The 17,179-nt window shown below is 40.5% G+C and overlaps 1 protein-coding gene across 1 annotated transcript in view; it reads left to right on the forward strand.

Moving 5' to 3' along the window:
- The window catches only part of Nol10 (nucleolar protein 10), an 88,731-nt gene that overhangs the window by 1,872 nt on the left and 69,680 nt on the right, over positions 1-17,179 (forward strand). The window contains exons 4-10 of the mRNA XM_090337449.1: positions 1,883-1,960; positions 3,594-3,631; positions 5,495-5,631; positions 7,645-7,710; positions 11,352-11,412; positions 12,970-13,055; positions 15,263-15,341. Coding sequence (XP_090193575.1) covers positions 1,883-1,960; positions 3,594-3,631; positions 5,495-5,631; positions 7,645-7,710; positions 11,352-11,412; positions 12,970-13,055; positions 15,263-15,341 — 545 coding nt within the window. The remainder of the gene's footprint in view (positions 1-1,882; positions 1,961-3,593; positions 3,632-5,494; positions 5,632-7,644; positions 7,711-11,351; positions 11,413-12,969; positions 13,056-15,262; positions 15,342-17,179) is intronic.

A 17,179-nucleotide genomic window follows, 5' to 3' on the forward strand; every position in this document is an offset into this window, starting at 1 on the left:
GCTTCATTTGATAGTTTTGACAAATGCACATGATTGTATAGTCCCATACCCTTTCACAGTATAAAACATTTCTTTTTATTTGTTTATTTTGCTGGTCCTGTGGCTTAAACTGCTTTTGCTCAAGGCAGTGCTATACCATTTTAGTCACAGCACCATTTCTTCCTTTTTTTTCTGAGTAGTTTATTGCACATAAGAGTCTCACATTTTCCTGCCTGAGCTGGCTTAGAACTACAAGCCTCAGAAGCCTTGAATAGGATCACGAGCCAATAGCACCCATCTTCAGATTTCTTTCACCCAAAAAACCCCCATATGGTCTTGTAATACTCCCTGTGACATAGCTGCTGCACTGGCTATTTTTATTTTTATTTTTTTGCCAGTCCTGGGGCTTAGGCTCAGGGATTGAGCACTGTCCTTGGGCTTTCTCAAGGCTAGAGAGCTACCAGTTGAGCCATAGCACCACTTCCGACTTTTTCTATGTAAGTGGTACCAAGGGCTTGAACTCTGGTCTTTGTGCATGCTACGCAAGCACTCTACCACTAGGTCAAACGCCCGGCTCCCACTATATCCTTTTTGTACAAGACTTTTTCCACCTAAAATTTGAGATTCAGACATCAATGTCTTTTTTTTGTGTGTGTGTGTGTGTATGTGTGTTTTTGTGTGTGTGATGTGGCTTGAACTAGGCCTGGGTGCTGTCCCAGAGTTCTTCAACTCAAGGCTACCACCCTGCCTCTGGGGGCTTGGCGTTGTTCCTGAGCTCTTCAGCTCAAGGCTACTGCCCTACCCTTGAGCCAGCCCCACTTCCAGTTTTTTTCTAGAGGTTAATTGGAGATAATAGTCTCAGGTCCTTTTGTGCCTGGGCTGGCTTTGAACCTTGAGCCTCGGAGCTCAGCATCCTGAGTAGCTAGGATTATAGGCATGAGCCACCGCACTTGGCTCAATGTCTTTTTTTAATATAAAAAGAGTACTCCACCTTCTGTAATTTATTCTCTAAATGGACTCTTGGGTTATCTTAAATTGGGGGCTATTATTGATTAAGCATTATGAACAATTAAGTCTGTTTAATGGATTATGCTCTTATTTGTCTTCAGTAATATCTAGGAGTTCAGCCATTAGGTAGATGTATGTTTACCTTTATAGAAAACTTCCATGTCTTTTTCTAGATTGGTTGCCAACAAGGAAGAATGATTCTAGGAAGGGTCATAATTTTTTGTGACAGTGCTGGGGCTTGAATTTAGGGCCTCTTGCTGTTGTTTAGCTTTTTTGTTCAAAGTTGGTGCTCTACCCCACTTGAGCCATACCTCCACTTCTGGCTTTTTGCTGGTTATTTGAAGATTAGAATCCCTTGGATTTGTCTGCCTAGGCTGGCTTTGAATTGAGATCCTCAGTAGCTATAATTACAGACATGAGCCCAAAGCCCCCAGTTCCAATTTGACATTCTAGGACCAATATGTATAAGTTGAAATTGGTTTCAAGGTATATAAATATAGTGTTCTTCACACTTACTGTCAGATTGCCCGCAGAAGTCATATGCATTTATACTAATGAGCAACAACAGTATAGAAAATTTTAACTTTCCTTCCGGCACAGATGCCCGTGTTCTTTTTCATCTTTGACCATCTGATGGAGAAAACAGATTTCATTGTTTTCCATCTACTTTTGTTAGATTATTTCTAAGGCTTATTCATTTTTTTTTAATCTTACTTTCTATGCCTTTGCTCTTTTTCCCTTGGGCTATTTGGGAAAGATTGCCTTTAAATTTCTTTGGCTTGGCTATAATTAATCCTATGTACTTCTGAACAAAAAATATGCTCAACTGTTCTGTGAGATATTGACTGGAAGAATGTATCCTTAACCTTCACATCACATTTCTCTTTTTAAATAGGGACTTATAAACCCCGTGTTCGTTGTTATGACACCTATCAGTTATCCTTGAAGTTCGAAAGGTGTTTAGATTCAGAAGGTAAGATACTAACATTCCTAACAGTAGCTTTTTATGTTTCTCCTTAGGTCTTTGTTAAAAAACGGGAATGAATTGTGTATTTGTTTTATTGTTGAGTCATAAATTGTATAAACGTGGTGTCTGAAAGGTAGTATCTGTTTAGCAACTCACTGTTGGATAGGTTGTAAGTCCATGCAGGCTTTGATATGTGCTCAGGGCTAACCAGAGACTATCAGTCTGGTAGGGCTCTTGTCTGTAAGGCTGGCCAGGCACCTACCTCTAGTCTTGTGCAGTTTATTGGCAGAATTCAGTTTGTAGTTAGCTGTGAGACTTTGGCATCTTATCCTTGTTGGCTGTCAACAGGGGCCATTTGGCTTTTAGAGGCTATCTACTTTGCCTGAGCTGGAGAAACTTCTTTTAAGGGGTTTGTAAGATTATAAACCTCTCCTTTGCCATTTAATACAATGGAACTGGGAACAGTGTCTTTCCATGGGTTCTCATTAAGGGGGTTCTGAAAGAGTGAAGGTCACTGGGTCATTCTCAGAATTCTTTCTAGCACAGAGGGCATGATAAAATGGGAAGTTCAACTTTTTTTTCTTTTTTAGTTCTGGGGCTTGAACTCAGGGCTTGAGCACTGCCATTGGGCTTTCTCAAGGCTAGAGCTGTACCACTTGAGCCACAGCACCACTTCTGACTTTTTCTATGTATGTGGTACCAAGGAATCAAACCCAGGGCTTTGTGCATGCTCTACCACTAGGCCAAACTCCTGGCCTGGGAAGTTCAACTTTTTTTTTTTTTTTTTGGTCATTTGACTTGAACTCTGGGCCTGGACTTTGCCCCTGAGCTCTTCAGCTCAAGGCTACCACCCTACCCCTTGAGCCACAGTGCCACTTCCAGTTTTCTGGTGGTTAATTGGAGATAAGAGTCTCATGAACTTTAGTGCATGGGCTGGCTTTAAACTGAGACCTCAGATCTCAACCTGAGTAGCTAGGATTACAGGCGTGAGCCACTGTGCGGCTGGGAAGTTCACCTTTTTTTTTTTTATTGTAATTAGTAAAAGGGTTACATGATATTTGCCAGATAGAAGGTGCATTAATTCACATACATTGATACCCTTTCACATGTCTTGGTACCCGGAAGTTCAACTTTTACCAGTGGCTTTTGCGTTTAGAATTCAGGCAAAAGTAGTTAGTATATAGAACTATAAGTACATTCTCCAGCGTTGTCTCATCCTTTGTTTCTTGAAAACAGTGAAACATTTTATCACTAATAATAGCTGTTTTCACTTATTTTTGTTTAGCAGGCAAAATGTTACCATGACCTGTTTTAAGCAGCATTTGAAAAAATATTGTTAAAGTTTATTTGGAAGTCTTAAAATTATTTTTGAACTTGTCCTTAAGACAATGTCAAAATTACAAGTCATATTTTGTGAATTTGCTTTGATTGTATAAATATTTTAGATGATCTGTGTTGAGACATAAAAATGTTTAACTTTTTAGTTAGCATTTTGGGGGCAGTATGACATTTCTGTTGTGTTTTTATCTAGAGGCAAGGACTGTTGTATATTATTTTTAGGTTGAATTCAGTCTTTGCTTCCGGAGTTTGCATATTTATTAAGAACATTGATGATTGCATTTTTCCCTTTATTTTTCAGTTGTCACCTTCGAAATTCTATCTGATGACTATTCAAAGGTATGTGTGAAAACTTTTCAAGAAATGAGTGTAGTTTATATTTACAATACATATTTTATGATGTTCCCATTGCTAAATTAAGAATGGTTGTGTAGTAATTAAATTACCTGTTACTTTCCCCTGACATGTTTTCAGCTTGGTATACATATGAATAGCATTGGTAGAGGGGACCTGTGGCCAGTCTGGTAAGAAGGTACTTCTCTATCATACATGGAGCCTTAGCTATATTCTTCTTCTTTTTTTTTTTTTTTTTGGTCAGTCTTGGGTCTTGAACTGTCTTTGTACTTCCTCAAGGCTAGTGCTCTATCCCTTGATCCACAGCACCACTTCTGGCTTTTTTTTTTGGTATATGTGGTACTGAGGAATGGAACCCAGGGTTTCATGCATGCTGAGCAAGCTTTTTACCACTAGACCACACTCCCATCCCCAGCTATTTTTTTTTTTTTAATTTTTAAAGTAAAATTTATTTATTTCTGGTTATAGCATCATAGGCAGTTATTATCAAAGTAAAGAAAATGAAAACATGTAACTAAAACCCACTTGTATATAAAGATAACTAATGTGCAATAAAATCAGTTATCTAACAGTATTCTGAAGAGAGGGGATGAAGCAGAGGACCCAAATGTAGGGTGACAGAGCAAATAAGAAAAGTTATTAAATGACTCAATAAAGTAGTAAAATATCCCAAAAGTTTTAGTTGATTGCTACTAAAAATATAGGCAACCACGAACATAACTGGAAACAACCATAAAGAAGGAACTAATAAACTGTAACTGAAAATACTAAATGTAAAGAAAGACAGAATGTAAGTCACCAGCTTTAGTATAGTTGTGTATCACACAAATATATAATGGAACATTTACAAGTTAGCAAGTTTGAGTAAGAAAAAATGAAAATTACAAACCCAAATATATTCTTAAGAATTAGTAATAGTCATCTCTTTTAGGCCATCTTGTACTGTAGTTTTGAAGTGAACCGAGGTTTATTTGCTAGATTGCTTTCATTATCTTATCTATATGTAAAAAGTAAGCCAGCAATATTTAGTATTCAGATTTTAACCCAGCAAGAGGTTGTACTATATTTTGATGCAGTTTAGAATCCAGGTAAACAGATTTCTAACTTTCAGTTCTTGGAGTTTTTTTCAACAGTACAGAATTAACAATAGAGTCCTTACTTAATTTGAAATGAAAATGTTTATGAAGTCTTATGTTATCCTATGCTTTTATGTACTGATTAAAATAAAGAGAGCAGAATGATTTCTTAATGAGATTTTATTATCTTGAAGAAAAAAATGAATTTACTTTGCTGATATGGTTTTATACATTATTTTCAGTCATGAAAATTCTGAGGTTCATTTTATCTCTTGGTGTATAGTAGCAGTTTATCATGTGTTGGGGACATGTAATTTTAAAATACATTTTCTCAAATATTGACAGATTTATATTTAAATACATACACAGGTTTTTCAGATACCTTTATAGTATCTTAAAGCCACATTTACTGAAGGAGTTTATAAAACCCTGTGTAAAAATTGAGAGATTATTAAAATGTGTCCCTAAGTGAAATATGAAATTGCTCATTGAAGTCTCTGTATGGTGCTGCATGTTATAGAATACTATTGCTGGTTTTAATTCTTTTAGTTAACAAATAGGTTTGCAGGAAAGCTGTCAGGATGCAGGAAGGCATTAAGGAACCAGTGAAGAATTTCACTCCATCCCAGTAGGCAGGGAATGTACTCACATGTTTTTGGACAAAGCAGTGAAAGAGATCAGAGTTTTTCTTGCTGTGCTAGTTTGAAGAATGATGATGAAATAAACACTTTACTTAGAAACCTTAGCAAACATTCTCTTGTTTTATTTTCAGATTGTCTTCTTACATAATGACAGATATATTGAATTTCATTCACAATCAGGATTTTATTACAAAACCAGAATACCCAAGTTTGGAAGAGATTTCTCTTATCACTATCCATCTTGTGACCTGTACTTTGTTGGTGCAAGGTATTGAATAAAGTTGCTTTGCTTTCCCCTTTCTGACATAACCAACTTCTCTTCTTAAATTACTTGTATACTTTCTCTATTTAAATCTCTGGAATGGATAAAGTGTGATTATTGTAAAATAAACAAATCTTTGAAACAAGGAATAATAATAATACTAAAAAATCCAGGGCTGGGAGTTTGGTCTAGTGGCTGAGTGCTTTACTGTCATGCACAAAGATCTGGGTTCAATTCCCTAGTACCACATACATAGAAAAAAACAGAAATAGTGCTGTGGCTCAAGTGGTAGAGTTCTAGCCTTGAGAAAGCCCAAGGACAGTGCTCAGTCCCTGAGTTTAAGCCCGAGGACTGGGAAAAAAAAAAAAATCCAAAGGTTTGGAGGCATCGAGTGCCTGCCTAACATGTATAGGCCCTGAGTTCAAATCCTGGTACTGCCAAAAAAATTGTTTTTTGAAAAGTACTAGCTACTTGTGAGGCTGAGATTGGGAATATTTTGGTTCAGGATTTGAGCAAGAGTGCATGAGACTCCATCTCAACCAACAGAAAGTTGGGCATGACTGGGAAAGAGCAAGGGAAGGGGTGACATAGTCCCAAAATTAATGGATTCATTTCTAATGTATACTGACTTGTATAACTGCACCCCTCTTGTATATCACCTTTATAATAACAATAACAAAAAAAGGCTGGATACAGCAGCATGCTCTTACCTTAACTATGTGGAGAACTTATTTGGAAAAATATGAAAGCATGAAGGACTGGAAGCATGCCTGCCTAGCAACCTCAGTGCTACAAGTTAAAGTGTAGTATACCCTTCTCAAAAAAAAAGAAAGAAAAAGTCCACTATTCTATGTCCCGATAATATTGTCTATTTTGCTTAATATTTTCTTTTTTTTTTTTTTGCCTGTCCTGGGCTTGAGCTTAGGGCCTGAGCACTGTCCTTGGACTTTCTCAAGGCTAGAGCTCTACCACTTGAGCCTCAGCACCACTTCTGGCTTTTATCTATGTATGTGGTACCGAGGAATCGAACCCGGGTCTTCATGCATGCTAGGCAAGCACTTTAACCACTAGGCCAAACTCCCGGCCCCGTTTGCTTAATATTTTCTAAAACTAATTTTTTTTTTTTTTTGGCCAGTCCTGGGCTTGAGCTGAGGGCCTGAGCACTGTCCTTGGGCTAGAGCCCTACCATTTGAGCCACAGTACCTCTTCAGACTTTTTCTATGTGTGTGGTACCAAGGAATCATGCATGCTAGGCAAGCACTCTTACCACTAGGCAAAACTCCCAGTCACTAACACGAAATTTTTATTTATTTATTTATTTATTTATTTAGTTGTGGTCATGGGGCTTTCATTCTGCCTGGGCGCTGTCCCTGAGCTCTTTCAGCTCAAGGCTACCGCCCTACCCTTGAGCCAAGCCCCACTTCCTGTTTTCTAGAGGTTAATTGGAGATGAGTCTCAGGTCCTTTTGTGCCCAGGCTGGCTTTGAACCTTGGTCCTTAGATCTCAGCCTCCTGAGTAGCTAGGATTATAGGGTTGTGCCACCTGCCTGGCCTGAAATTTTATTCTTAAGTGCTGCCTTTAACATGAATGTGAAAACAGCATATCCAGCCAGGGTATGTTAAATGACAACTTCTTTGTACAGCTATTTCAAGATAGAAATGAAAAAACATCGAACAGTATTGAAAAGAAAAAAAAACAGGAAAGTCTTATTAAAAACTGCCTTTCTAGTCTTTTCTTACATAAATAGATACATGAACTGTACTTTGGGATCTTGCATTCTCCATACTGTTTAATATTCTGCTTAGAGACATCATAATATTTTCTTGGCACTTGTCATTTAATGTACATTTATATGAAACAAATTCATAACTAATGTAAATATGTTTTAGGTTTAACTGTATTTATATGTCAGTCTTACAAAGGGAATATGACATTTTTGCACATTTTTAAAGTTTATACTTACATAAAGAAAAGTTCATCTTGGTTTCTCATATTTTGACTATCTTTGTTACTTTGTAGCTCTGAAATCTATAGATTAAATTTAGAACAAGGACGGTACCTGAATCCTCTACAAACTGATGCTGCGTAAGTGTTAAGACTGCTCTGTTTATTTTGGCCGGGAGATGGAGCTATGTGGTCAAATTGTTATCACTTAATAACAGGTATAGCTCAAGGGGTGGGAGCCCAAGCCTAGCAAGTATGAGGTTCTGAATTTAAACTCTGTAGTGGCAAAAAAATAAATTAACATTCCCCCCCCCCTTTTTTTTTGGTCAGTTGTGGGGCTTGAATTTGGCCTCGGTGCCATCCTTGAGCTCTTCAGCTCAAGGCTATTACTTGAGCCACAACACAATTTCCAAACTTTTTTGGTGGCTTGTGAGCAACAATTTAGGCAGCATAGTTAAAAGATTATCAGTAAACAAAACAAGAGCCAGGTGTGGTGGCTCACATCCATCATCATAACTACTCAGGAGGCTGGTTCAAAGCCAGTGGGGCACTAAAGAACAAGAGACTCTTATCTCCAGTGAATCATTAGAAACCGGGAAGTGGTGCCGTGGCTCAGGGGGAGGTAGGTACCCATTTTCTGGTAGTTAATTGGAGATAAGAGTCTCAAGGACTTTCCTGCCTGGGCTGGCTTTGAACCATGAAACTCAGATCTCAGCCTCCTGAGTATCTAGGATCACCAGTGTAAGCCACCAGCACCTGGTGATCTATTGATTTCTTTTTTCTTTCTTTTTTTTTTTTGTGGGTCTTGAGGCTTGAACTCTGAGCTTGAGTGCTGTCCCTGAGCTCTTCAGCTCAAGGCTATCGACTTACCCCTGAAGTTTCCTACTGGTTAACTGGAGATAAGAGTCTCAGGTCTTTAGTGCCCAAGCTGGCTTTGAACTGTGATCCTCAGATCTCAGTCTCCTGAGTAACTAGAATTACAGGTGTGAGTCACCACACCCAACTGTATTGATTTCTTAAATTTTGTTCCTCTCCCTCTCCCTCTCCCCCTCCCCCTCCCCCTCCCCTCCTCCTCTCTCTCCGTGTGTGTGTGTGTGTGTGTGTGTACACATGTGTACGTGTGTACGTATGTACGTACGTTCACTTGCATGGCAGTCTTAGGGCCTGAAGTCAGGGCCTGGGCTATCCTTGAGGGTTTTTTTGGTTGTTTTTATTTTTTCCCCTCAAGGTTAGTGTTATACCACTTGAGCCACAGATCCATCCCAGCATTTTTTGAGTAGTTGATTGGCAATAAAGAATTTCATAGACTCCTGCCTGGGCTGACTGTGAACCACAATCCTCACATTTTAACCTTCTGAGTAGCTAGGATTACAGAGGTATGAGCCACCAGTGCCTGGCATAATTTTAATTTTTTGTGTTTTTTATTTATTTATTTTTTTTGATACCAGGACTTTTTTCTCACTTCGGTTTTTTTTTTTTTTTTTTGCCAGTCCTGGGCTTGAGCACCACTTCCGGCTTTTTTTTTCTATGTATGTGGTACCAAGGAATCGAACCCAGGTCTTCATGCATGCTAGGCAAGCACTTTAACCACTAAGCCAAACTCCCAGCCCCTTCGGTTGTTTTCTCATAGCTGGTGTTCCACCACTTGAGCTTGGCTCCCAGCCTGGCATTTGGTTGTTTCTTGTTTTGGAGCTAGAATCTTCCTGACTTTTCTGCTGAAGCTTCAAACCATGATTATCCAGTTTCTGCCTCCTGATTAGCAAGGATTATAGGTGTGATCCACCAGTGCCTGGCTTTTTTTGTGTTTTTTGTTAGCAGACTTTAAGCTTCTAGCTTTTTTCTTTTTGTAGGTCCTGGGGCTTGAACTCTGGGCCTTGGTGCTGTCCCTGAGCTTTTTTTCTTTTTTTTTTTTGCCAGTCCTGGGCTTGGGCTCAGGGTCTGAGCATTGTCCTTGGACTTTCTCAAGGCTACAGCTCTAACACTTGAGCCATAGCACCACTTCTGGCTTTTCTCTATGTATGTGGTACTGAGGAATCAAACCTGGGTCTTTGTGCATGCTAGGCAAGCACTCTACCACTAGACCAAACTCCCAGCCCCTGAGCTTCTTTTGTTCAAGGCTAGCACTCTTATCACTGGAGCAGTAGTTCTATAGCTTTACTTCTGGCTTTTTTTTTTTTTCTGTCCAGTTCCAGGACTTGAACTCATGGCCTGAACACTGTCTTTGGGGTTTCTCAATGCTACCGCCTTAACCCATAAGCCACGGCACCACTTCTGGCTTTTTCTATATTTGTGGTACCAAGGAATCGAATCCAGGTCTTCGTGCATGCTAGGCAAACACTTTGCTCTTTGCTGGGGCAGGTACTCTGTTGCTTGAGCCATTCCTGCAGCCCTGTGGCCATCATTATCATCACCACTGTCATTATCATCATTCTCATAAGTAATCACGGGAGCACTAGGCACATGCCAAGCACTCTTAGCCTTTTTGCACATCTCAGCTCATAGGGATTGACAGTGGATTTTGTGCTGGGTCCTAGTACTTTGCTTGTCCTTTTCATGAAATGGGCAGCCAGTGCTCAGATGAGTGGATTGCATGGGCCATGAGACTCATCAAGGGTGGAGGCTGGATCACTTTCATTCTGGTACATACAGAGCCTAGAAAATTTGGTTTTGAGAGGATTTTTAAAGGTTAGAAGAACATGTACTTATTAAAAGCAAGGAGTAATCATGCAAAATATTTTTTACTCACTGACTTGAAATGTTATTTTCTTAAAAAGGTACTTTCTAACTTTACAATACTATTGTATGACAGGTTATCTGCTCTGTAATTGCATATAACAACAGCTGTTATTTATTTTGTGTCTTCTACACTCTGAACACTGCAGAACATTTTGAGCTTTTTTTTTTAAAAATTCTCACCATGCGCCAGTGGCTCACACCTATAACCCTGGCTACTCAAGAGGCTGAAATCTGGAGGGCCATCGTTCAAAGTCAGCCCAGGCACAGAAGTCCAAGACTTTCTTTTGGCCAGGAAGGGGACCCAGTCATGAGGCTTGAACTCTGGGCCTGGGAACTGTCCCTTAGCTCTTTAGCTCAAGGCTACTGCTCTACCACTTTGAGCCACAGCACCATTTCTGGTTTCCTGGTAGTTAATTAAATATAATAATGTGGCCAGGAGTTTGGCCTACTGGTAGAGTGCTTGCCTAGCATGCACGACGACCTGGGTTCGATTCCTTTGTACCACATACTTAGAAAAAGTCGGAAGTGGTGCTGAGGCTCAAGTGGTAGAGCTCTAGCCTTGAGAAAAATCCAAGGACAGTGCTCAGGCCCTAAGCTTAAGCCCAGGACTGGCCAAAAAAAAAAAATTATATATATAATAATCTCACAGACTTTCATGCCTGGCCTGGCTTTGAATAGCAATTCTCGGATCTCAGCCTTCTGAGTAGCTAGGATTGCAAGTGTGAACTACCACTACTCAGCTCCGTGGGAGAACATGGAGTGATGCTTTCTTCTCATGGTGCTGGAATAGCATTTCTGAAGAAGGCCTTCCTTGTTTTTCATCTGGCAAGTAGAGTGTTACCTGGGATCATAAACTCTGATTCCTGAGTCATGCAGTTAACTCCTTCATGCTTTGCTGCTTTTCATTTGCAGAAGAATGAGAGGCAGTCTATGAGTGTTTCATCTCCCCAGAATGTTGATTGATTGTTCTAGAAAGTTTATTAAATACTTCCTTCCCCACAGTAGATGATAACTAACCTTTTCTCTTTTGTGTTTTACTATTTTAGAGAGAATAATGTTTGTGACATAAATTCAGTTCATGGCTTATTTGCCACTGGAACAATAGAGGTAAGCATAGACTGACACTGCTTTTTAAGTATATATTTCACATTTGATAATGTGTGAAATTTTTATTAAGACAGGCTTGATTGATTCTTTAGAGCAGGATGGTAATGAAGCACTCGTGTCCGGTTTGCTTTTTGCATTTTTTTTCCCACAAGGCTAGTGATCTACTACTTGAGGCACAGTACCACTGTCTGCTTAGAAAATTTATTACTATGAGGGTGTCCATTTATAATACCATTATCCTTACTAAGAAAATTTGTTATTGTGAGTGGATCCACTCATAATACCATTAGCATTACTAGGAAAATATATTGTTGTTGTTATTCTATTTTTAATAGGTGGTAGGGCTTGAACCCAGGGCCTGGGTGCTGTACCTGAGCTCTTTTGCTCAAGGCTAGTGCTGTGCCACGTTGAGCCACACCTCCAATTCACATTTTCTGGTGGTTAGAGATAAGTGTCTCACAGGAACTTTTCTACCTGGCTGACTTTGAACTGCGATCCACAGATCTCAGCCTCCTGAGTAGCTAGGATTACAGGTGTATGCCATTAGTATCTGGTTTAAGAAAATTTATTGTAAGTACAGCAATATGGTATTTGATATTGATTTGATACTTCTGTGTTTAAGTTGTCCCACTTATACCAGCTTGCCTTTCATAGCTTTTTTCCCTCCTCTTCCCACCAATGTTGTTCAGACCCAGTGCCATTCAGTCCCTTCCAGTTAGCATCATGTTGAATGTTTTGGATGTTTTCCTTTGTTAATGATAAAAGAAAGTCGGCTCATCATAAAATGCTGAAACAGTGCCTAAAAATGATAAGACAAGGTGGCTCACACCTGTAATCCTAGGTATTTAAGAAGCGGAGATCTAAGGATCCCAGTTTGAAGGCAGCTCAGGCAGGAAAGTATGAGACTCTTAATTCCAGTTCACCGGCACAGTAGAGATGTGGTTCATTTATTTTTTATTTTTTTTTGAAAATTGTATTAAAATTTTTTATTTTTATTGTCGGGGTAATGTATAGAGGGGTTACAGTTACATTTATCAGACAGGAGGTACATTACTTCTTGAACACGGATACCCCTTCCCATGTTTTTCTCCCATTTTCCCTCCCCCCAGAGCTGTGGTTTAAATGGTAAAGTACTAGCCTTGAGCAAAAAGCTGGGGGATAGTACCCAGGTTCTGAGTTCTTCTCAGTACTGGCAAACACACAAAAAACTTTCAAGTTAAATTCTATTTCCTATTCGATAATCACTTAGTTTTGTAAATGTTTGACCTTTTTTGTTGTTGTTGGTCATGGGGCTTGAACTCTGGGCCTGGGCGCTGTCCCTGAGCTCTGCAGCTCAAGGCTCGTGCTCTACCACTTGAGCCACAGCACCACTTCTGTTTTCTGGTAGTTAGCTGGAGATAAGTGTCTCATGGACTTTTCTTTCCTGGGCTGGCTTTGAGCTGTGATCCTCAGATTTCAGCCTCCTAAGTAGCTAGGATTACAGGTATGAGCTGCCAGTGCCCAGCCTGAACTTTTTCTAATAAAAGTCATTTTTATAATTGTGTTTCATTTGTTCAGGGCCGAGTAGAATGCTGGGACCCACGAATGCGCAACAGAGTTGGTGTGTTAGACTGCGCCCTGAGTAGTGTCACAGCCGATTCAGAGTAAGTGGGATGATAAGTCCAGTAGTGTGACTGACTGTTATTAGCTGTCTGACACAAGGAAATACGTTAGCATGAAATTAGTTATTGCTGTGAATGAAACTCAACATTTATATTGGAAGTTGCAGTGTGATAGTTCTATGTAAACTCCTGTCTTGCAAAAGCATACTGGGTGGGCAGAACTCCTCTTTTAAGAACTACACACAGGTGCTTTCCTCTTTTAGTTGCCTTGTTCCAGTTCTGTAGGATCTCGTGGTAGGACCACAATTCACCTTTTCAGTTAACGGATAAGATGAACTTTTAACACTAAGGTAGAACAAGCAGTTGTTTGTTTCAAATTTTTTTCTTCTTTTTGGTTGGTCTTGGAGCTTGAACTCTGGGCCTGAGTGCTGCCCCTGAGCTCTTCAGCTCAAGGCTGGTGCTCTGCCACTTGAGCCACAGTGCCATTTCTGGTTTTCTGGTGGTTAATTGGAGGTAAGAGTCTCATAGACTTTCATACTCGGGCTGGCTTTGAACAGCGACCCTCAGATCTCAGCCTCTTAAAGTAGCTAGGATTATAGGCGTAAGCCACTGGCGCCCTGCTGCTTGTTTTACAGTTTCTATATGTAAAACACAGAAAAGGAATACTATAGAGCACAAAGGAAAGAGTTAAAAAAGAAGGAAAAGTTTGCGCTTGATGGTTTCACAGTTCTATACTTACCCTTCTGGTCCTTTTCTGTGCACATATGATCATACACAGGCAGAGGGCGCTGTCAGGCAAGTCTTGGTATGCAGTTACCCTGCAGGCAGTTCAGAGATGCCTTTCCTGGGCCCTGCTGTATCTAGTGTTGTGATGTGGCCAGCATGTTCTCCATTTGGCTCAGTGAGAAATGCACACAGCTTCAGTAATTGTTGTATGGTATATAGAATATTCAGTAACATTAAAAAATTCACTTATGTCTGATAATAGAAAAACCACTGAAAATACACATTAATCTTCTCTTGTGTTAGTATAAAAGAAAAGAAGGGAGTTCTAAGTGGAGAAAGCATGTCATTCTAATGGAAAATCATCCTGCAGTTCATTGTGAATAGTAAATGACTGAAGTTCATAGACAGGAGGTCACAGGCTCTCAACAGCTGCTGCAGTGCAGTTCCAGGCCATGGCTCTAAGTGGCAGAAGAGGCCTGATGAAGCCCGAGCCAAGGGCATGCTACCTTAAATACTGAAAGCAGGAACTGGTTTTTGAGTTGGTGCTCTTACTTTGGTTGATGAATTTGAGGCATATCTTGCATTCCATGTTTGGTACTTTAGAGATCTTTGGGTCTTCATTTGAGGAGTATTTTATTTTAGTTGGTTAATTTTATTTGCTTTATGGCTGAACTAGGCTCAGGTTCTCTGGCTTGTTAAGCAAGTGCTCTACCACTTGAACCAACCCCCAGATCTCTTCTAGTTTTCGTTTAGAAAACTAAACTTGGGCCATCCTCAGATGGTGATTCTCATACCTCTGCCTCCCCACCAGCTGGATTATAGGCATTTGCTATCTCGCCCTGCCCTTTTTGAAATGGGCTTGCTAACATTTTTGTTTAGCCTGGCTTGAACCCATAATCCCATCCTATCTTCTTCCTAAGTATCTGGGATTACAAAAAAACACCACAGCACTCAGCCCTTGCTGAGTTTTAAAGTGTAAATAAATATCCTCATATAAAAAAGTTATTTTCCTTAAGTAAAAATGGGATTTTGTAAAAATACCTAATCCTAATTTCATTAAAATAAAGGTAAAGGTAGATTTTATTTATATGTGAAGTGTGTGTGTGTCTGTGTGTATTTCTTTTTTTTTTTTTTTTTGGTGAGTCATGGGGCTTGAACTCAGCCTGGACGCTGTCCCTGGGCTCTTCAGCTCAAGGCTACCACCTTACCCTTGATCCAAGACCCACTTCCAGTTTTCTAGTGGTTAATTGGAGATAAGAGTCTCAGATTCTTTTGTGCCTGGGCTGGCTTTGAACCTTGATCCTCAGATCTCAGCCTCCTGAGTAGCTAGGATTACAGGCGTGAGCCACCGCACCCGGCTTATATTTTTCATTTCAGTTATAAACATTTGCAGGCAGTTTCCTTCTAAACAATCTAGAAAAATGATTGTCTCTCTGAAATTGGAAGTAAAGGTCTGAAATAAACTTGTCTCTATGAAGAGGTTTGGCTGTACACTCATGGAGTGGGGATGTTTTGCCTTTCAGGATAAACAGCTTGCCGACCATCTCTGCTTTGAAATTTAATGGCGCCTTGACTATGGCTGTTGGGACATCCACAGGGCAGGTAAATGTGTTGAAACTGAACATCTGACCAAAGTTCAGAGGCAAGCATTGGAGAATCAGACTAGGAAGAAAAAGTGAGGAGCTCCTGTTTTGGCTAGATGCAGAGGGTGGTCTAGAAAGTGGGGTCTTCTGTACCTCAGTGCTTGGGCTGAGGCAGCAGAGAGATACCGCTACCATGAGGAGTCCTCAGACTTTTTTTTTTGCCAGTCCTGGGCTTGAGCTCAGGGCCTGAGCACTGTCCTTGGACTTTCTCAAGGCTAGAGCTCTACCACTTGAGCCTCAGCACCACTTCCGGCTTTTTTCTATGTATGTGGTACCGAGGAATCAAACCCGGCTCTTCATGCATGCTAGGCAAGCACTTTAACCACTAGGCCAAACTCCCGGCCCGTCAGACTTTTTTTTAAGGCAGTCTTAGTATGTAACCTAGGCTACCTAGGCTGGCCTGCCTGGAGCTCACTGTATAGCCTAAGCTGAGTTCAGACTTTTTTCCTTTGGTGCCATTTCTGGGGCTTGAACTTAGGACCTGGGTGCTGTCCCTGAACTTTTTTTGCTCAAGGCTAACACTCTTCCATTTGAACCATAGCTCTGCTACCATCTTTTTTTTTTGGTCATTTATTGGAGATAAGAGTCTCACAGACTTTCTTGCCTGGGACTGCTGTCCTCAGATCAGATTTCAGTTTCCTGAGTAATTAGGCTTACAGAGATACTGGCTCCCATCTGGGTTTAGACTTTGGACCCTCCTGTCAGGTATTTTCTGTTTTTTTTGTTTTGTTTTGTTTTGGCCAGTCCTAGGCCTTGAACTCAGGGTCTGAGCACTGTCCTTGGGCTTTCTCAAGGCTAGAGCTCTACCACTTGAACCATAGCACCACTTTTAGCTTTTTTCTGTGTATGTGGTACCAAGGAATTGAACCTGGGTCTTCGTGCATGCAAAGCAAGCACTCTACTACTCAACCAAAGTATTTTCTTTGTGGGAATGTGGAACAGCATTTTCCAGGGTGCATGGAACAGAATTGTGTTTCCAAGGTGGTTTAGAATTCTGCCAGGTTCCTACACTTGGAGGGGGGGCATTCAGTGTGTTTATTAATTGTATATTGAAGGCTCGGAGAGTTCCTGCCAACAAGGAATGTGTTGGATAGCTATTTCTGAGGTTTGTGTGTACACGGCACCTTTGCCCACATAGGCATTGTAAATGTGTCCCAGGCATGAGTAGTCACAGTTATCTAAGTTAGCTAAGTGCTAGTCTGAGTCTTTCTTTCCTTTTTTCCTACGTAAAGCTCACACCCTTGTAAGTTTGCCCTAACTCCACAAGAGGTCTGAGGGCTTCCTGCATAGACCTACCTCTGTCATCTTGGGTAGCACCTGTTGCCTACAACTCTGCTCTAGCTTTCTAAGCTCCCTTGTCTCATGACCAGGGTCAGAAGAGATGCCCATTTCCTCACATGCCATAGCCTTCTCTGAATGCCTGTTTTGAGTCTGCCAGGACTGTATCTCAGAGGCCTTTCCTTCTCATTGATATGGGTTTCCAGGACAATACCTGGTACCTAGTAGGTCCTCAGTATCTATTTGTAAAATAACAAATAGAGCCAGCACCAATGGCTCCCAACTGTAATCCTCGCTAATCAGGAGGCCCAGATCTGAGGATTGCGATTCAAAGCCAGGCCAGGCTAAAAAGCTTTAGAGACTTTTTTTTTTGCGGGTTGTGGGGCCTGAACTCAGTCTGGGCACTATCCCTGAGCTCTTCAGCTCAAGGCTAGCACCCTACCATTGAGCCAAGTCCCACTTCCCATTTTCTAGAGGTTAATTGGAGATAAGAGTCTTAGGTCCCTTTGTGCCCGGGCT

The sequence above is a fragment of the Megascapheus bottae genome, chromosome 7 (assembly GCF_031878675.1).
Source record: "Megascapheus bottae isolate mThoBot1 chromosome 7, mThoBot2.hap1, whole genome shotgun sequence".
In the NCBI taxonomy this organism is placed as follows: domain Eukaryota; kingdom Metazoa; phylum Chordata; class Mammalia; order Rodentia; family Geomyidae; genus Megascapheus; species Megascapheus bottae.